The sequence below is a fragment of the Salvelinus fontinalis genome, chromosome 25 (genome assembly GCF_029448725.1).
Source record: "Salvelinus fontinalis isolate EN_2023a chromosome 25, ASM2944872v1, whole genome shotgun sequence".
Lineage (NCBI taxonomy): Eukaryota > Metazoa > Chordata > Actinopteri > Salmoniformes > Salmonidae > Salvelinus > Salvelinus fontinalis.
Window position 1 is genome coordinate 25,411,679 of NC_074689.1, and position 21,927 is coordinate 25,433,605.

The window sequence follows — 21,927 nt, forward strand, 5'->3', positions numbered from 1 at the left end:
CAAAAAAAAACTAGAGCAACAAAATATACAGGGGTACCGGTACTGAGTCAATGTTCGGGGGTACAGGTTAGTTGAGGTAATATGTACATGTAGGTAGGGGTGAAATGACTATGCATGTTGGATAATATTAACCCCAATGTTTTCTGTCCCTCCCTTCAGTACAGAGATAACCCTGGGCCCAAGAAGAAACGAATGAAAAACATACACCTGTTGTGTGGACATAGCCAGGACGTCAGTGATTTCTTTCCTCTGGTGTTTTTAATGATACATTGTGAATTCAGTTTCAATTACTTGAGTGCAGTGATTATGCATCGTTCTTTACCTGCGACTTTCAGAAGATCAATAATTTAATCCTTAAAAAGACAAAGCAGGATGAAGATTTAGGTTTTCGTGCTAAATGAGACGATTCACTTGGAATAGCTTTTCGCAATAATTTAGTGATTGAGGTGCTAAAACTATGTGTACTAGAGGATGAATTTTAAAAATATTTCTCGTTAGTCCATGTTTGAGTCTCATACAGTCCACATTTTCAATATCACGATGCCTAAAATCAATTTGAATAGCCAAATTTCCCCAATTTAGAATGCAGAGCGGATTCATTTTCCTTGGGCATTAACTAAACGTTACTAGCCACACATTTTCAGGATAGAGAATGGGATTACTTTGTTTTTTTAACACGTGAATTACATTTTAGGAACTGAATCAAACACGGTCTAATACAAATATGTTACATATTTATCCCTAGCTAATTCACTCTTGCGCAAATTGTATTGTTGAACTATGTCATCTCAAACATGAACTCATTGTTTTCTAAAGACCTTATGTTGTATAAGAGCCTATTAGCTGACTGTGTTTTTGATTGTTTCATCCTAAGAATCTAATTCACTGCTTTGTAATAATAAATAGTGGAAGGTATGACCACTTTAAAAAAGCAGTTGGCTTGGACACGTTACAGTAATTCATTTACAATGGTTACAATAGTAATTGTACCTCGTGGGGGTGTTAGGCTCCTGCGTGTTATTAAAGAGGGTACTGGAGAAGACAAGCCTAAGACGCCAACACTCAGAGCTGCAATATGTAACCATTTGGGCAAGCCGGACAAAGTCACATTAAAATGTGGAAAATATATTTCACAACCGTTTAGACGGTACAATGATTTCTGCATTTTGCACCTTTAGTTTCAAATGTCTTTCAGTTCTTTATACTGATATTAAAAATACTGCAGAATGTCAGTCATTAGGTTCAGAATTCTCCCAGCTTTACTTTCAAGAACCGATTTTAAAATGCTTTGTAAGTAGGGACAAAATTCACAAACAAAATAATAATTTTTTACAACGTCTTTATTTTTTGTATTTTTTTTCTAATTACAGACTAATGGGTTAAAAATAAAAAAAAGCAAAACATCTTTTTTTTGTTTAACCCACTCTCCCGTTTCAAAAATTCAAACCTCTCCACACAAACCCACCCCCCCTAAAATAAAAGCTCCGCCCCCCCCCGGCTATTAAATTAAATCGATGCCTTTAGCCCCACTCCTAGTCCTCGACAAGCCGTGGCTGCACTACGCACTGTTAAAGACAGGCCCTGGAACCCCCCCCACCCCTCATCTGGTCCGGTCTTTCTCACTCCCAATTAAAACATCTTCTGCCATCTTGACTAGCTCTCGCTATATAAATATGTGTGGTTGTTTGGTTGTGTGGTGTCTGAAGTGTGTGGGCCTAGTATGTGTGAGTGCGTGCCGGGTGAGTAAGTCAACTCAACGCTTGTTGTAGTAAACGCCCCCTGCGGCGGCCCTGTGGTCGCCCTGACCCCCTCCCCCCCACACAGACAGGATGGGGTGAGTGTGCATAGCAGGAGCAGAGAGAGAAAGAGACCCTGCCGAGACATTGGGGGGCGCCGCGGCCGGAGGGGTTGTCAGCCTCCACTGGTCCTGAAACCTGAAACGACAAGAAGTGGTCTAATATACACAGAGAGGAGAGAAGGAGAAAGAGATGAGCAGAAGAGGTGAAGGACAAAATGGTAGGAGCAGCAGCATAGAAAGGCAGAGGGGTGCAAGAAGAGGGGGAAAAAGTTGAGGCCTACAAAAAAAAACTAAACAGAAAAGTTGGCAGAGCTCTGGCCATGCCTTCTTGGGGTGAATGCTACAGACTTAAAAGGAAAGGTACAATAGACAAAAAAACAAACTAAAAATTATATATATAAAAAAATAGCCGACTGAACAGAAGTCACAGCTGTTAAGATACTGAACACAAGAGAGCGTGAGATGGAACCAGAGGGAGAAGATGGTAGCAAAAGTAGTGAGAGTTAAGGAGTGGGGTGAGTTGTAACTGATCAGAGAACAGAGAGAAAATGACAACTCCCAACACCACAACTTAAAAAATAAACAATATTCTTGCTCTTGGAAGTTTAACATATACGGTACATAAAAAAAACAAAAATAAACCTCCTCTCGTCGACATTTGCTTTTCGAATGCAAGCATTTGGGGGCTGTGTTGGGTGTGAGGGTCACAGCCAGACAAAGGAGACAAATCTGCAGCCTGAGATAACATCTTCTCAAAAAAGAAATGCCACCAAATCTCCGACGGCCATGAAATACATTACCAGGGTGACCGCACCACCTGCGCACACGCACGCTCACACACAATCACACACTGTGGCCAGTCAGTCTGTCTGTCCAGGAGAATACTGTTATTTTTTTTTTTGTCTTTTTTTTCTTCTCAGTGTTTTTTTCCTGGGACTTTTTTTTGTATGGGGACATGGGGTGATAGTAGGGGGTGGGGGTATTAGTAAGGGGAATACCACGATGTTGTTCGCCCTCGGCCCCTGGAAAAGAGAGAAAAAGAGGGTGAGTTTCTTGATTGGCTTAAAGACGGATACCAATTTTAGGGTGTGTAGTGTGGTTGTTAGTGTGCAAGTAGGAAAGGGCCTGATGAGAAGTCAATCCGAGGTAAACTCAGGGGTAAAATATATGTATGAATAATAGTTAAGTATACACAAATTGTTGGTAGGATGACATGTATACCATCTTAATGGTATTGTGCCTTTATTTGATAAGTGTTGAATTACCACAATTTCAAATTATTACGATTACGAATTAACAGTACAGAAAGAAGCAGAGAACAGCTTCGCCAACAGTAAAATATCTGATTCTCAGATTATACAGGACTATAGAAATAATGGTGTGGGGTGTGTGGGACAGTGAGGCACTCTCTCCCTCTTTCTCTCTCTCTTTCTCTCTGCGAGAGCGGCCCCCCCCAGGTCGCTGTTGGGAGAGACCCTGAGGACAGAAGCCTCCATCTCACCCCACAGAAGAGTCAAAGTCATTCACATGGCACATGCTAGGAAGGGCAACACATATAGCTTCAGCACGCAGACTTGACTGACCCCTTCTGACAACCTGGACTGCACCATCACTCAAACACAGCATCAAAGCTCAATCACACGTTGCTTTTCCACTCACACAAAAGGGTTTCCATTAGGAAAATGTGGAGCCGGACATTTGACCAGAAACATTTAAAACATTTTTACCGGATGTTTGAGAACTGTACTGGACCCATATGCATTGGGTGAGTGACCTAATTAACACGTTCACCCACAGTGCTCAAAATGACTGAAAGCACATTTAGAACCCGGTAATTCATATCAACAAGACAAATAACTAACAGCAAAATCCCCAGCCTGTGTCAATCTACTATAGTAGACAGGTTTAGGCAACCTATTCTATTGGTCAGCTTGTCAAGAAAGAAACAGCCTATTACAAAACAGATCCTGGGACAGTCCTGGGACGATAGATCCCAAATTCATACAACCAGTAAGCCTAGGCTACATAATACAAACATTCAAAGCAACGAGTCTGATGCAACAGATCAGAACGTTTAGCTTAAAATGTTGATGAACTATTATATCCTCACATTATAAAACGCAGCAATGCGCACAAGGCAGTAGGCTATACATGAATGTTCATCCCATAATGCAATTGGCAGGAAAACGCTGTTGTAAAAATGGCATTGCACAAGCGAGCAGGTTTGATGTGACAGATGAAAATCGGGTAGAGCTTTAGAGAGAGATCTAATAAGCTCATTTGAAGCAAGGTAAAACAGCCCTCATATGTAGCAAAACATTCAGGTCTCAAACAATTGTGTGTGTTTTCAGAATGCATACTGCCTCCAGGCCATCGCAAAGTGGAGCGCCACACTGCTGAAGCCCGCCTTTCGTTGCTGTTTGACGACGCATTTAAAAACTGGGGGAAATACGACCGCCGACTGGGGGCAGGGGAATACGTCCGCAGACTGTGTGTGTGTGTGGGGGGGGGGGGGGGGGGGGGGAGGAATACGACCGCCGAAAAATCGTTTTGCGCGGTCATCCAACTCAGGAACTGAGGAGTCTTTCTAAATCGCTGACGTCATTAATTGACGTCGTCTTGAAAGCACCACAAGATGTAGCATCTCGCTCGGTCCGACAGATTTTACACTCAAAGGCTCCGTATAGGTAGACGTGTGATAAATAAGATACATAAATTTACTGTACACGTGCCAATTTAATTCCACTAAATTATACAAATTAGCCTATAGACCAATAAGAACGACCAGTCAAATGCATTTACATCAATTAATAGGGCAAAAAATAATAATGCATTATCCCACAATGTGATATTTTGTTCTCCCGGACAATTTGTCAACACCAATTTTATTTCGCCTTTTTTCAAAAAAAGAAAAACAAACCAGACAAAAGCTTCCTATTACCAGCTAACAGAAACCCCGTCTCACACACATGACCATCAAACCCAGGCATCCAGTACCCACAAACACACAGGTCATATGAGTAGAAACCAGTGGTTAGAATGCTGTGGTCAAAATCAGGCTGCAGGAATGAACCCTCCATTCTGGAAGTGAAGGCAGTGGGTGGGAATGTCTGACCAAGGGGACATCTAGCCTGTGTGTCTGATGCACCAATGTGTAGTTAACACAGGTGGTTTTAGGAGCAAGGCAAAGCATCCAGACTCATGCTTTTCATCTCCCTATAGTGGGCCACCTGTTCCCAGGCTAGTCTATGTCTGAGCTATGTATATGAGTGTGGTGGGCATACGATTGGGACTGGCACCAAATCATTTACACTCACCAGGATGTCATCCTTACAAAATGTGTTAAATAGGACTTCAAAAGTTGAGCCCCCCTAAAAGATCTTATCGTTCAGTGATTGGCGATCATATCAACTCCCATAGAGTGGCCAATGAGGTACTACTACATAGGACTAAACTGACACCATTGGCTAGTAGTGAGTGGAAAGGTTGGTCCATTGGTCAGAATCTGTCAGTTGGTGAGGATGCTCATTGCGCTTGCTCTGCAGCCCTTCTTCTCAGCAATGCTTATAAAAAATAAAAAAAATAAACAAAAACAGGACATGGGCCCAGAGACAGAGCTCCAGCGTGAGGCCCACTGTGAGCGCTCAATGAGTCATCACGGGAACCCCCCTCTCACCTCACACTGAGAGACACAGCAGGACACACACTCCAGGGAGACACACCAGACTCCCAGTGCACAGCGCTTTGATCCACTCCAGGTTTTACATACATAGGGGGCAAGCTTTTGTACAGATTGAAAACAAATCCAGATACCAGGGGTGTTGCTTTTGAAAAAGGTCACAGGCAAAACACGGCTCTGGAGCACCTGGCCCAGGACAGGTGAACACGCAGCTGGCCCAGGACAGGTGAACACGCAGCTGGCCCAGGACAGGTGAACACGCAGCTGGCCCAGGACAGGTGAACACGCAGCTGGCCCAGGACAGGTGAACACGCAGCTGGCCCAGGACAGGTGAACACGCAGCTGGCCCAGGACAGGTGAACACGCAGCTGGCCCAGGACAGGTGAACACGCAGCTGGCCCAGGACAGGTGAACACGCAGCTGGCCCAGGACAGGTGAACACGCAGCTGGCCCAGGACAGGTGAACACGCAGCTGGCCCAGGACAGGTGAACACGCAGCTGGCCCAGGACAGGTGAACACGCAGCTGGCCCAGGACAGGTGAACACGCAGCTGGCCCAGGACAGGTGAACACGCAGCTGGCCCAGGACAGGTGAACACGCAGCTGGCCCAGGACAGGTGAACACGCAGCTGGCCCAGGACAGGTGAACACGCAGCTGGCCCAGGACAGGTGAACACGCAGCTGGCCCAGGACAGGTGAACACGCAGCTGGCCCAGGACAGGTGAACACGCAGCTGGCCCAGGACAGGTGAACACGCAGCTGGCCCAGGACAGGTGAACACGCAGCTGGCCCAGGACAGGTGAACACGCAGCTGGCCCAGGACAGGTGAACACGCAGCTGGCCCAGGACAGGTGAACACGCAGCTGGCCCAGGACAGGTGAACACGCAGCTGGCCCAGGACAGGTGAACACGCAGCTGGCCCAGGACAGGTGAACACGCAGCACTGCGTTGATGAGATGGAACACAGGATGGATACAGGCTACTGCTCAACACTGGTACATCATTAGAACAACTGAACTATAGATACACATGCCAATTAATGTTTAAGCAACGCATCTACAAAGATGAATGTGTTTGCATTTAAATCTTCACGGCATCTTAATGATCAAATAGAATCTGACCATTAGCACTGAACAAATGAGAACAAACTGACATTTAAGTGAAACTCTTTGCCTGTCACCTTTAGCATTAATGAGCAGCACTGTGGGAGAGATGCCCACTCACAGTCAGTGTGTATATGTAATGTAGCGCCAAGCCATACAAACAGCCTGCCTCCCATACATGTACAGCCTGGGAGGACCTCACTGCTGTGGGCTGAGAGTTTAGCTGCCTCCTCTGAAACAGTTATAGGTGGTGCATGCAACAAGACCACACACACACCCCAACTAACCTACCCGGATCCCTCCCACCGGTCTCTCTCGCTCCACAACCCCACTAAAGGAAACCACTCAACATAATCCCACTCTAAAGGAAACCTTTCCTCCACTCTGCTGTGGAAACACCTTCACTGATATGGCTGTAGTGATGTTCATCAATGTCAGCCACAGATTCAGTCTCCTCCCACTACTGACATGCCTTCTCAATGATTCTCTATATGGCCAGTTTCAGCCCATAGACACATCTTGATGGACAGAGTCTAGGACAGGGGATGCTATGAGCATTCACCCCCCGGGGCTAGCCCCCCCCCCCCCTCCCCCTCCCGGGGCTAACAACACTTCAGGGGGTCCTCTTCTCTCTCCCCGCTAACCATCTCCTGTTCTGATCATCCCCCACTACTTCTATAATCTCACTACTCAGTCTTCTGCCCCTTCACTTCTCCATATTCCTCCTCCCTCCGGCAATGGCCAGCTGTCTCCCAATCTCAGGGTGCTCACCTGAAGGCCCGTCCTCTGCCTCTGGGCGGTGCGTAGCCACTGTAGTAACGTGCACGTGACGAGTTAAAGTTGCCTCCTCGTGAGCGGAAGCGGGCCCGGGGGAACCCGCGGTCTGTGGTGCTGATGCCTGGCCTGTTGGTCCTCTTCACCCCCACCTGCCAGAACCAAGAGCGAGGGGAAACAGGACTCCACAGGTCAGACACTAGCACAGGGTCATATCAGTCTCAGTCAATGTAGGAAATCTAACGGAAATTCACTTCATAGACAGATACATGGGTCAAAATCCTGATATTATCCCAGTTCTTTAGTTGAATCGACACCGGCACTTGAATTTTTCCTACTAGTGCTGACATTGCTGATAACTACTGGAGGAAAATGTACTTACCATGACAGTTTGGTTACTATCTCAAGATGAATACACTAACTGTAGGTCATTCTGGATAAGAGTGTCTGCCAAATGACTCAAATGGAAATGCCATCACAGGAGGCTGCTGGCACCTTAATTGGGGAGGGGTTTGTGGTAATACCTGGAGCAGAATGATCTCAAATTCATGGTTTCTCTGTTTGATGCCATTAGGTTCCAGCTACTGTGAGCCGTCCTCCCCTCAGCAGCCTCCACCTAATGTGTAGACATTGTCGCGTCCTTACCTTAATCTGCCTTCCTCTGAACAGAGACTCGTCCAATGCCATGGCCGTCCTCACAGACTCCTTGTCTGAAAACTCGATATAGGCAAACCTAAAACAGCAGCAGAAATATAAAAATGTGTCAAACGACAATCGCAGAGAACGGAAATATTGACGCTAAAAAAAGTCTCAAAGCACAATCCACTAAACAAACGTAGACATCTCCTTTTTCTCAATTCCCTTAACGAGAATAAACTGTGTGATTAACAACGCTTAAAAGTCGAAAAACCAGCTCACCAGTTTCTACGCACTTCAGAATAGACCCCTCCAGGCTATTAGAATAAGCTATAACTCAACTAATGTGACATTACTGGGAATTGGGAGTCACACAGTGTGCAATTAACTTATTAATTTGCAGTTCTTCAGCAGTGGTGGCAAAGGCCATCATTGTAAATAAGAATTTGTTCTTAACCGACATTAGTTAAAAGGAAAAAAAAAAAAACTTGAAACAGTAAGGTCGAAGCGCCGACACAATGCGTAATATTTTAGCGCGAACGTCTGCACGAGGCCACAAAACAGAGTTCCCCAGGGAAGCTGTGAAGCCAGCTGTAGCCTATTGTATGATTGTGATTTGAGTCTCTTATACAACCTTGTTTCACATTCTTTAAATCTTTAAATGTTAACTACAGCACGATTGTGTTTGAGTCTGTTATTAAAGAATGTGCATGTGTAGGAAGAAAAACGCGCCCATCTTACCCTACAACCCACCCATCTTACCCTACAACCCACCCATCTTACCCTACAACCCACCCATCTTACCCTACAACCCACCCATCTTACCCTACAACCCACCCATCTTACCCTACAACCCACCCATCTTACCCTACAACCCACCCATCTTACCCTACAACCCACCCATCTTACCCTACAACCCACCCATCTTACCCTACAACCCACCCATCTTACCCTACAACCCACCCATCTTACCCTACAAACCACCCATCTTACCCTACAAACCACCCATCTTACCCTAAAACCCACCCATCTTACCCTAAAACCCACCCATCTTACCCTAAAACCCACCCATCTTACCCTAAAACCCACCCATCTTACCCTAAAACCCACCCATCTTACCCTAAAACCCACCCATCTTACCCTAAAACCCACCCATCTTACCCTAAAACCCACCCATCTTACCCTAAAACCCACCCATCTTACCCTAAAACCCACCCATCTTACCCTATCATTAAAAAAACAGCACATCAGCAACATTTATTGTTGTCAGGGAAACAATAGAACATTCTGTCACTCCCATCTGTAGGTGTAGCCTTCATGCACCAGGATGCCCCCCCCCCCACGCACTAAGGATAAATTCAGTTTCCATTGCTTGTTCTGATCCTCTGGGAATAATGAATGCTGAGGGTAGCAGTGCAAGACCTCTTTATTTTGATTATTAGCATATGAACGACTTGCTAGACGATCGAAGACATCAATCTAGTCTTTTTTTTCTTGTAATGTCAGCCTTTTACCAGATCAACCCCCCCCCGGCATGAAATGTTTTATTTTCACAACTGATCAAAATTCAGTATGCTATAATCTACAGAGGCATACAAAAGTATGTGGACACCACTTCAAATTAGTGGTTTCGGCCATTTCTGCCACACCCACAAAAATCGAGCACACAGCGATGCTATCTCCACAGACAAACATTGGCAGTAGAATGGCCCGTACTGAACAGCTGTGACTTTCAACATGGCACAGTCATAGGATACCACCTTTCCAACAAGGCAGTTTCTGCCCTGGTCAACTGCTGCCCGCACCTTTCCGCCCGACTATCATCACTACTCAAGACGGTTCTGACCTAGAACATGTGGACAACTACAAATACCTAGGTGTCTGGTTAGACTGTAAACTCTCCTTCCATACTCACGTTAACTTCTTGAGAATACAGGGGGTGCTGTTTCGCATTAGCATAATTGCCTCTACAGATTAAACTGCCTCTTTTTCAATTATTGCTGTTACTATATGCATATAACCATATAGCATTGGATAGAAAACAAGCTATGGTTTCTAAAACCGTTCCAATTGAGTCTCTGAGTCAAACACAGGTCATTTCACAGCACTTTCCCTGAGCCAGAAGAAAATTGCAAGATGTGTATGCTCGCTTCAAAGCTCTGCCTATATATGGTCACGCGACCTATGACCCGAATCACACTTCCTTCTTCTTCCTCTGGGTGTCTGGAAGACGTCAGAGGAGAAATTTTTTGTTTATCTTGTACTGACGTGAAATAAGACCTATTTCTTTAGCGTGACCGACAACTTCCGGTTTCTGAAATGCGCGTTTTCAGAGGTGGCATTGTATTTTGTTATGCTGACGTTATGGATGAAAACTATCTCCGTGTCGAAGTTTGTTTGAAACATGTGACCATATCACCGTAATGTATGTTTTTTCAATATAGTTTAATCAGATTATTAGAATTTTTTCGGGAGTTTTGCCGTGTTCCGTTCTTTGAGTTTTTTAACTTTGGACATGGACCGTGCCAGTCGACCAGTACCCAGGCTAAATGAAGAGGGGAGGTTGCCATTGTGAATGGATTGAACGACTCATCAGGACTAAGGACACCTTGATCAACATTCTGATGAAAGACCAGCAATAGTAAGACCCAATTTACGATGTTATTTCATATATCTGTCGTGCATGTGAACTGGTCGGGCGCGTCCAGCCGGTTCTGGCTGGCCTCGTTATGCTAATTTAGCGATACATTTTGTTTTCGCTATAAAACATTTAAAAAATCTGAAATATTGTTTGGATTCACCAGATGTTGGGCTTTCAATGTCTGTACGCTGTGCATTTTTTCTGAAATGTTTTAAGACAAGTAATTAGTTATATAACGTTGGTCTCTGTAATTGTTCTAGCTGCATCAGCACTATATCAGATTGCAGCTGCAATGTAGAACTGTGATTTATACCTGAAAAATGCACATTTAAAAAAAAAAAACTATGCTATACCATAAATATGTTATCAGACTGTCATCTTATAAATTTGTTTGTTGGTTTGTGGCTATCAATATCTTAGTTTAGCCGAATTGGTGATAGCACCTGATGGAGTAAGAAACTGTTGGAGTAAGAAAATGGTGTCTTTTGCTAACGTGTTTAGCTAATAGATTTACATATTTTGTCTTCCCTGTAAAACATTTAAAAAATCTGAAATGGTGGTTTTATTCACAAGATCTGTGTCTTTCATTGGGTGTCTTGGACTTGTGATTTAATGATATTTAGATGCTACTATTTAATTGTGACGCTATGCTAGCGATGCTAATCAGTGTGTGGGGGGGGGGGGGTGCTCCCGGATCCGGGTTAGGTACTCTGTAGAGGTTAAGCATCTCCAATCCAAAAATAAATCTAGAATCGGCTTCCTATTTCACAACAAAGCACCCTTCACTCATGCTGCCAAACATATCCTTGTAAAACTGACTATCCTACCGATCCTTGACTTCGGCGATGTCATTTACAAAATAGTCTCCAACACTCTTCTACTCGGCAAATTGGATGCAGTCTATCACAGTCCCATCCGTTGTCACCAAAGCACCATATACTACCCACCACTGCGACCTGTATGCTCTCGTTGGCTGGACCTCGCTTCATACTCGTCGCCAAACCCACTGGCTCCAGGTCACCTATAAGTCTTTGCTAGGTAACGCCCCACCTTCTCAGCTCACTGGTCACCATAGCAACACCCACCCGTAGCACGCGCTCCAGCATGTATATCTCACTGGTCACCCCCAAAGCCAATTCCTCCTTTGGCTGCCTCTCCTTCCAGTTCTCTGCTGCCAATGACTGGAATAAATTGCGCAAAAAAAATACTCACTGAATCTGGAGACTCGTATCTCCCTCACTAGCTTTAAGCATCAGATGTCAGTGCTGTTATTGTAAAGTGATAACTTCTAGAAGCAACAACGGCTCCGCCGCGAAGTGGTAGGCCACACAAGCTCACAGAACGGGACCACCGAGTGCTGAAGCGCATAAACATTGCATGTCCTCTGTTGCAACACTCACTACCAAGTTCCAAACTGCCTCTGAAAGCCACGTCAGCACAAGAACTGTTCGTCGGGAGCTTCATGAAATGGGTTTCCATGGCCGAGCAGCCGCAGATCACAATGCCAAGTGTCAGCTGGAGTGGTGTAAAGCTTGCCTTCATTGGACTCTGACGCAGTGGAAACAACGTTCTCTGGAGTGATGAATCACACGGCACCTTCTGGCAGTCCGACAGACAAGTCTGGGTTTGGCGGATGCCAGGAGAACGCTACCTGCCCCAATGCATAGTGCCAACTGTAAAGTTTGGTGGAGGAGGAATAATGGTCTCGGGCTGTTTGGGGAAGGCCCTTTCCTGTTTCAGCATGACAATGCCCCCGTGCAGAAAGCGAGGTCCATACAGAAATGGTTTGTTCAGATCGGTGTGGAAGAACTTGACTGGCCTGCATAGAGCCCTGACCTCAACCGCATCGAACACCATTGAGATGAATTGGAACGCCGACGGCCTAATTGCCGGCCTAATTGCCGTCGAGATGAATTGGAACGCCGAGCCAGGCCTAATTGCTCAACATCAGTGTCTGACCTCATTAATGCTTGTGGTTGAGCAAATAGGCCTACAAGGAAACTCTACATATTTCAACAAAGTCGAGTGTACGAGGGGGTCTGTGCACAGTGTAGTACCTTCCAAAGTTTGTCTCTACCACAAGACAAGGGTGGCGTGGGGGGGGGGGTGCTAGCTGTTTCCACAGACTTAAGTCATTGAGCGAGCAACTTTTTAAAAGCAGAACTATACACTGTACAGAACCACTGCTCTTATGACCAACTGCCCAGGTGAATACAGGCCAAAGCTACGATCCCTTGTGGCTTTAACAAGTTACATCAATTTCAAATCAGTGTAGATGGAGAAGAGAGAGTGAGAAAAAGAGCCTCACATCAATGATGTGTGCCATTCAGAGGGTGAAAGGGCAAGACAAAAGATTGAAGTGCCTTTAAAACAGGGTATGGTAGCAGGTGCACCGGTTTGAGTGTGTCAAGAACTGCAACGCTGCTGGGTTTTTCATGCTCAAAGGTTTCCCCTGTGTATCAAGAATGGTCCACCACCCAAAGGACATACAGCCAAATTGACAACTGTGGGAAACATCGGAGTCAACATGGACCAGGGATGCTGGACCAATACCTCCCACAGAACAACTTATAGAGTGCATGCCCCGACGAATTGAGGCTGTTCTGAAGGAAAGGGCTGCAACTCAATATTAGGAAGGTGTTCTTAATGTTTTGTTCATGTGGTAATTTGTGTGTGTGTATATTTATTTATTTGTACTTATTTTTGGCAGCGGTGGAAAGAAATTTATAGAGGAATTAAATTAATATAGGGGAAACACTGACACTAGTCATGAATTGTGCATGGCTTGTGTCAGAAAAGAAAACATTTGTGCTCCATCACAGCTGGGACAATAAACGGGAAATTATTGACACCGGCCACTTACCGCAGGCATTTTGCTGATATCGTTCATTGCGATAAGATGCCTAGACTAGATAAATGTGAAGTTCGAAACGATTACACATGGCTTATGGTAGAAAAATTAACAATAGATTTTCCCGGAAACAGCACTGGTGGACATTCCTGCAGTCAGCATGCCAATTGGGCACTCGCTCAACTTGAGACATGTGGCATTGTGTTGTGTAACAAAACTGCACATTTTAGAGTGGACTTATTGTCCCCCAGCACAAGGTGAACCTGGGTAAGGATCATGCTGTTTAATCAGCTTCTTGACATGCCACATCTGTCAGGTGGATGGATTATCTTGTCAAAGGAGAAATGCGTACCATTGAGATGTAAACTAAATTGTGCACAAAGTGAGAGAAATAAGCTTTTTGTGCTTATGGAACATTTCTGGGATCTTTAATTTCAGCTCATGAAACCAACACTTCCCATGTTGCGTTTATATATTTTTTCTGTTTAAAGGATCATTAAAAAAAAGTGTTAGAAACTTGTTCTATTTATCGTTATTGCATAAATTCAGGGAATTTATTGTGAGAATTAGTGATTTCCATAAACAAATATTCGCAACAGGAGTTTGATTTTGGTCACTGTGTCAATTCATCCATGTCTCAAGATTGCACCTTTGTGTTGGAGAATGAACTAGCTTGCTGCTGGTTTTCCCGGTTAGACATTCCTCAGCATTGTGCATGGCTCAGGCGGTGAGTGGCGGCTGGCATAGCAACAGTTTTGCTATGTAGAGGGACTATAAGCAAAGCAAATATTCCAATATTGGCCCGGCCGATTAACAGTCGTTCTCTAGCTGTAGTCGCTGCCAAAAGGTGATTCTAACATGTGTTGACTCAGGAGCTTGAACACTTGGTGTTTTATTTTCCATTTTAAAAAAATCCACCACTATTGCTGACAAAAAAAAATATATATATATATTTATTACTACTTTGTAACAATCAAAGTCAACGGGTGTGAATACTTTAAGGCACTGTACATCCATGTGAATTAAAGTGGGCTACTTTGCTAACCTGCACATTGAGTGTAGACAATTACAATCTAGTAAAGTAGGTTGTGTATACTCATTCCTCTAGACTAGGTCTGTCCAAATTGGGGTACGCAATGCCGTCGGGGGTAAGCCAAATAAAAATGTGATTCACATTCATTTGTTGAAAAAAAGTTTCACATTATCTAACAGCTCATTTATATTTTCCAACGGGGCTATACATTTGGGTGAGGTTTTTCGCTCACCTGAGTATCCTCGTTTCACTGCCAAATATAAAGTAATATCCATCTAGTGTTCAGCAAAACACCACCACAATGTCAAAAACAAGTAGCCTAGTCAAATAATTAACATCCAATCACATTAACCGTTACTCTCTTGCGGGAATTCCACTCACTTATGTAGCCAAACGTAGCTGCTGCTCATTTAGTTTGCGCAAAAAATTTATACAACTGTAAAAAAAAAAAAAAATGTAAGTCTACAGACATATACCAGCTCTATTGGTAGTACAGCTACTACCAGCCGTACTACACCTGCACCTGTCAACGACACAAGTTGTCTTGCTTCCACGAGCACATTCAATGCTAGCATCAGCAATTCTACATTTGTTGTTAGCCCAGCTAGCATGGACACTGACAGGGGTGAATCTGATGCAGCAGAAGAGCTACTAACCCCTCACCCGAAAAAACACAGAACAGATACGGACGTTGGACCATCGAAGAGGCGCAAATATGATGAGAACTACATTGATTTGGGTTCACTTATATTGAGAGTAGTGCCTTTCCTCAGCCACAGTGTGTTATATGTGCCAAAGTACAATCTCACAACTAAATGAAGCCTTGATTGTTGTGCAGATATTTAGGAACAAAACATGCCAATTTGAAAAATAAGCCACGGGAGTTTGAGCGAGAATTAAGACAACTTTCGAGTAGTAAGACATGCATAAAAGCAACAGATACCACTAATAAGAAGGGGCTAGAAGAGTATTATATGGTGAGCTACCGAGTGGCTAGGACAGGCAAGCCCCATACTATTGTGGAGGACTTAATTCTTCCTGCTGCTGCGGATATGGCTGAGACAATGCTGGGGGAAAAGGCCAATAAAACTATACAGACAATGCCTTCATCAAACACTGTTTCACGACGCATCAGTGACATGGCAGGAGATGTTTTGAAGCAATTACGGCTCTTCTGCAAAGCACTGGAAACCAGGAGAGGATATTTTTTAAAGTACTGAACAGCTTTGTGACATCAAAAGGACTTGTGGTCAAGATGTGTTGGTATCTGTACTGATGGAGCAAAAGCCATGACAGGGAAACATAGTGGAGTGGTAACGCGCGTGCAAGCAGTTGCTCCCGACGCCACTTGGGTACACTGCAGCATCCACCGAGAGGCTCTGCTGCCAAGGGAATGCCTGACAGCTTGAAAGACGTTTTGGACACAACAATGAAAATAGTTTACTTTGTTAATGCAAGGCCCCTGAACTCTCGTGTATTTTCTGCACCATGCAATGATATGGGCAGCGACCATGTAACGCATTTACAACACAGAAGTGCTCTGGTTATCAAAGTATTGACATGTCGCTCAATAAATTGTATAAATACAATTTATAAAAACGAGCTTAATGTTCTTTAATGACCATAATTTTCACTTGTCTGACCGCTTGCATGATGACACAACTGGCCTATATGGGTGATGTTTTTCCAAGCCTGAATGATCTGACTTAAGGATTACAGGGATTCTCCGCAACTATATTCAATGTGCGGGACAAACTTGAGGCTATGATTAAGAAGTTGGAGCTCTTCTCTGTCGGCATTAACAAGGATAACACACAGGTATTTCCCTCATTGTATCATTTTTTGTGTGCAAATGAACTCAAGCTTACAGACAATGTCAAATGTGATATAGCGAAGCACCTGAGTGAGTTGGGTGCGCAAATAAGCAGGTTCTTTCCCAAAACGGATGACAAACAACTGGATTCGTTATTCCTTTCATGCCCTGCCTCCAGTCCACTTACCGATATCTGAACAAGAGAGCCTCGTTGAAATTGCAACAAGCGGTTCTGTGAAAATTGAATTAAAAAGCAGAAGCCACTGCCAGATTTCTGGATTGGGCAGAGTATCCTGCCTTGGCAAATCGTGCTGTTAAGACACCGATACCTTTGGCAACCACTTACCTATGTGAGAGTGGTTTCTCAGCCCTCACTAGCATGAAAACTTAATACAGGCACAGACTGTGGAAAATGATGACAGACGCTCCCCAATACAACATTGCAGAGTTATGTGCACCCTTTCAAGCACACCCTTCTCATTAACCTGTGGTGAGTTATTCACAATTTGATGAACAAATAAGGTTTTATATGTAAGATGATTAAATAAAGAACATAATTATGATTGTTGATTGTTATTATAATAATATTTGTGCCCTGGTTCTATAAAAGCTCTTTGTCACTTCACACGAGCCGGGTTGTGACACAAACTCACACTCATTCTTATGTTTTATAAATGTATAATGTAGTGTTCGTGTGGCAGGGTTACAATGATGGCAAAAAAACAAACATTTGAGAGTGCACTGATCCTGGTGCTAGAGGGGGTACACAGCTGGAGGTTGAATGTTTGAAGGGGTAAGGGACTATAAAAAGTTTGGGAATCACTGCTCTAGATGACTGATAGAAGACGCAGGTCTGTAGTGAAAGAGCACATGGAGGAACGTGGTGTAGATACGTACCCTTTGGGATGCCCTGTGAACTTGTCGCACAGGATGGTGACTCTGTTGACGGAGCCGCAGCCGTGGAAGTGGGCTTCTAGCTCCTCCGCCGTGGCGCCGTAATCCACCTGTCCACAGAGAGGGAGAACAAGTGAGATACCTCTGACAAACACAGACTGGCTAGTCGATTCCATATAGAGAATTCACTCAGAGCCAAACCCCAAATTAAAAGTTTCTGCACAATTGCATGTGAAAATCATGCACTACGGGACATCATGGTTGCACTAATGTCAACGAGACATGTGGAAATTTGAGTCAGCCCTTTGAAACTGATAGTAAATGCAAACTGATAGGCCTGACAAGGAGAATCACCACATACACATCCTTGGTTGCTCTGTTTGCATGCATCTCCTTTCATGAACTATTCGATAAATATCTAGATACATGGCCTTAAGTTTGAAATGAACGCGTGATTCGGTTTGATTAGGGGAACGAATTGATGCGATTTAGTTCAATAGGAGTCTATGCACTTTTGTGTGGAATGAAGACATTTATTTTCCATTTTTAATTAAAATCTGCTGCTGATGGGAGCTCAGGAGCTGGGCCTCTGAGCTGGATCTGTCAGCTTACTTCTCTAAACTAAATGGCTGTGTGTGTCTCAATATCAATTGTGTATGTAGGTACCTGAGCTGACCCATACAGCAGACTGAGCATCTACCACCCAACTATCAGATATGGGGTGGGGAATGTATGCTTTTTATCCCCCCACTTATCTGAAATCACCATCACGACTGATTAAAATTGTGAGCTGGTACTACGGCAATATTTATTAGCAAAAAAAAAAAATGGAAAATTACCCTGCTCATGGAAAAATGACCAAACACACTGACTGTTTAAAGCAAACCTACCAAAACTATGTATTATGTGAACCTGGACAATTGAAAACCCCAATCAGCAGCAGCGTCCACTCAGACTACACACAACCCCGGTAAAACAATTTTCTACAGCCTACTTGCTAACTATTAGTTAAGTGACAAGCAAATGACATTGCTTGTCACGACTAAATAAAGCCTACGATTTGACATTGCTTGTCACGACTAAATAAAGCCTACGATTTGACATTGCTTGTCACGACTAAATAAAGCCTACGATTTGACATTGCTTGTCACGACTAAATAAAGCCTACGATTTGACATTGCTTGTCACGACTAAATAAAGCCTATGATTTGACATTGCTTGTCACGACTAAATAAAGCCTATGATTTGACATTGCTTGTCACGACTAAATAAAGCCTATGATTTGACATTGCTTGTCACGACTAAATAAAGCCTATGATTTGACATTGCGAAAGCCATTTGAGAAGCATCGGAATGCTTTAGGTGCCGCACAGATGTTCGAACAGCCTATCAGGACAGAGAAAGGCCTGCCTCTTGTTGGCGCGAGCAGCTGGGTCTCCCGAACAGTTGTTATGTGACAGTCATACACAGTGACATGCATAAAAGCTTGATAGGTTACTGAACTGAAGGAGAGGACGCATCAATTCCGTCACAACAGATAAAACGATGAGTAAAAACATTAGTGAATTGGGCGATTTGTAAAAGTGAGAATAGGTTTTCTGATCGATGCATGCTTGTATTTGGATTGGTTTGGGGCTAAACCCTGACCAAATGCATTGGTATGTTAAACATTTTTACCTGGGACCGATGCATATTGGTGAATCGTTACATCCCTAAGAGCAACCCAAAACAACATGCAGGGAGGTTAAGGGGCGGCGAAGCCTTACGTTTCCAACGTAGATTGATCTTGCGTCGGCTTCCATTTTCTCCTCGATGGACATGATGACGGGACCGGCTATTGAGAGCAAAATTGAGCAATGAGTGAAATTTAAAATGGTGAACTAAAGAACAAAAAGATATACATTTGGATGAGTCTGATAATAATCTCTGTCTTGCATCTGCTCTCTGGAAACCTCAGTGAAATACAACATTCAGTCGGTGTTCTCAAACGTATTTTTGGAAGACATTCTCCGAGGCACTTCATTACTATTTCCTCCCACAAACTCACCTGGTGGAGGGCTAAGGTTCATCTGTTTCTCCACCTCGTTCTGTAACTCCTTCAGCTTTTCTGCTTCCTCCTCCATCTCTCGCACCCGGGCTTTGATTGCCTCCAGCTCCTGAAAAAAATAACACATATTAATATATATTAATAAAACAAAGAGAAACCCATCAATTACAAAGAACATCACATCAGTCAGGACAGAAATCACAGCTGAAAAAAAGAAACCAAAGGAATATATTCATCATATCCATCCGTGACTTGCATGCACATAACACAATTGAAATTTCAGCAGCCTGAGCTGACCCCGTTTCTACACTGGCTTCTGAGTGGAACAGCCTGGCACATGACCACTGGCTGGGTCTTTGTAACAGGCAGGATTTATTCACCATTCATTTCAGACACAGCTGCATTCTCGTTCCACATCCTCAACTAGATAACGATAGACATGCACTCACTGAATGACAACATTTGTATTGCAGTGAAATCCATTCCAGGTCTTGACACCCACAACCAAGACGAATTCAACAGCTCTGACAGGCTTCAAAATGACACTGAAATCCATGGAAACATGGCTTATTTGACTCGGTCATCACTGATACCCATCTGTATTTTGTTGCATATTTAGTGTCTCTTACCCCCCTCCCCCTTCTGAAAATATTTTAGGACGCAAGCCCAGCCCTAAAAAAAATACCCGAAGGATGCGGGCCCAGCCCTAAAAAAATAAATAAAAAATAAACACTTCACCCCACAACTGCTTTCGAACACATTCTATGTCAACGAACACAATCACGTGCGTATAAAATCTGAAATATTGTAGCTATAAAAACATTCAAACGCAAACCAAAAGCTTTAATTTCAAAGTATTGGCAATCCATATCTTTCCACACAACTACAGTAATATCCATGACCCACAAATGTATTAACAGAATACTTGTACTCAAAGAGTACATCAAAGACTAACCGTTCGCACAAAAGTGCTTGTGTTGTGCATATCCCTCTAACGTTAAATTCCTTAAGTGGAAAGATGAACGTGTGTCAAAGGGCATGTCATGATAGTCCCAATTAGCGAAGTTAGAAAATCGGATACCTCCACTATATCAAGCCTAAATGTCCATATCAATCGTACCTACAATAGCGCAAGTGCCACATACCCTTTGCTAGCAGTTTAGCTATATGCGGTTAGAAGGATGGCTAACAGCACATTACAACGCTTGCTTGTAGCTCGCAATGACTGTTAATTGACTATCATATTATGTATACGCTTCTATTTCAGCAGGTGTCAGCGTATGAGAAAATAAAAGAGGCGTGTTTACCGTGAGCTCTCTCCGTGTCTGCAGATAGACTCGCAATGCCGCGGCTAATGGCGCCTGTCCTACCCTCGCCCCTGTCCACATCTCGGTCTCGCATTTTAGCGACGAATATTTTTCCCCCCCACTAGGTCGACAACTCTGCTGCAGAGAAACTACCACCGCTGCTGCGCCAACATGGCCGCCAAAACCACGCATGTCACCACCCATTTATACTGCACTGCGTGAGCCACAATGGCGGTCATAATCGACCAAGAGATAAGTCACAGTCGCATACCACCACGGGGTAAATAAATATAGCTAAATCCATCTTAAAATAACGTGTCTACATCCGCAATACATACCGTACAATACACATTTGTCTCAACTTTAGAGAGGCTTTGGGCATAAACTATGCCCTTCACTTACCGGGTCCTCAATTGCAGCTTCTCCTTCCTCTAATCCCGGCTCCTCATCGCCAACACCCGGGTCTTCTAGTTCTGGGTGCCCTGGGTCTGAGTCCAGTAGGGATTCCTCCGTCATTCCTGAGTCCAGTCCGTTACCGAACTCCGCCATCGCCCAATTCCGGTTGATCCGACCCGCCTCGTGGCTAAATCAACGTTACAGGCCACTACTCACACAGGGGGGAGAGTGAGCGGGGCAAAGGAAGAAGAAAAAAAACGGCTGAACACGCCGCTTAGGAAAGTTAAACGTGAAATAAAAGGCGAGCTTCAACTCTTGCCTCTGTCCGAACGGGTTCAACGGATAATATATGCTACTATTTCACAGACTAGTGGCTACTTTAGTTTTATGTCGCGAATTTTCTGAAGATAATCTACAGTGATATACATGAAGAAATATACATAAAATCGAGGATTCTCTTCGCTAGCGCCGTGTACCTCAGTTCAGAAATGGATGCCGGGGGGTGGAGTTACGTTTCACTGCGGGCGTAAACTCGCAATTTTATTAGTCAGTTGATGATTGTAGACACACATCCCTGCGTCTATTGGATATCTGGCAGCACATTATCTCTTTTTAACAATTTTGTCTTACACTTCAAAATCTGATTCGATTAGAAATCTGTCAATCACAAAGCCCACTCCCCCATTTGTTTTGCGACCTATGATTGCATTATCATCAATGGCGTCTTTTTGTAGGCACTAACTCCACAATGGATCGTTGGACAAAGCCTATGAAGGAGGAAAATTGTGTTTTTGGAGGGGTTTTGGCTAAATAACGAAAATGAAGGTGATAAACACAGGCGTTGGAGATCATATTCGTTTTGTTGAGAATCTTCATCAGCTATAGTCACTTTTTGTGAATTTGGAAGAATTTATGTAATAAAAAAAAATCATAGGCTTTGTTAACTGACTGCTATT

At 43.8% G+C, this 21,927-nt stretch overlaps 1 protein-coding gene across 4 annotated transcripts; it reads right to left on the reverse strand.

The window, feature by feature from the left end:
- Nucleotides 1–1,322: 1,322 nt before the first annotated feature.
- LOC129823018 (polyadenylate-binding protein 2-like) lies at nucleotides 1,323–21,492 on the reverse strand. Of its 4 annotated transcripts, none has more exons than XM_055881679.1 (7): nucleotides 20,978–21,492; nucleotides 19,269–19,377; nucleotides 18,988–19,055; nucleotides 17,225–17,331; nucleotides 7,999–8,086; nucleotides 7,351–7,505; nucleotides 1,323–1,934 (listed from the first exon to the last, which is right to left on the reverse strand). In XM_055881679.1, exons 1-7 carry the CDS (start codon nucleotides 21,122–21,124, stop codon nucleotides 1,754–1,756), a joined length of 855 nt encoding a protein of 284 aa, XP_055737654.1. In that variant the 5' UTR covers nucleotides 21,125–21,492; the 3' UTR covers nucleotides 1,323–1,753. The 4 variants fall into 4 exon arrangements, 3 of the variants coding, with proteins under 3 accessions (XP_055737654.1, XP_055737655.1, XP_055737656.1); XM_055881680.1 differs by lacking the exon at nucleotides 20,978–21,492 and adding an exon at nucleotides 20,576–20,681; XR_008754555.1 differs by having other exon boundaries at nucleotides 1,850–1,934; nucleotides 5,475–7,505; nucleotides 20,978–21,491.
- Nucleotides 21,493–21,927: the final 435 nt, after the last annotated feature.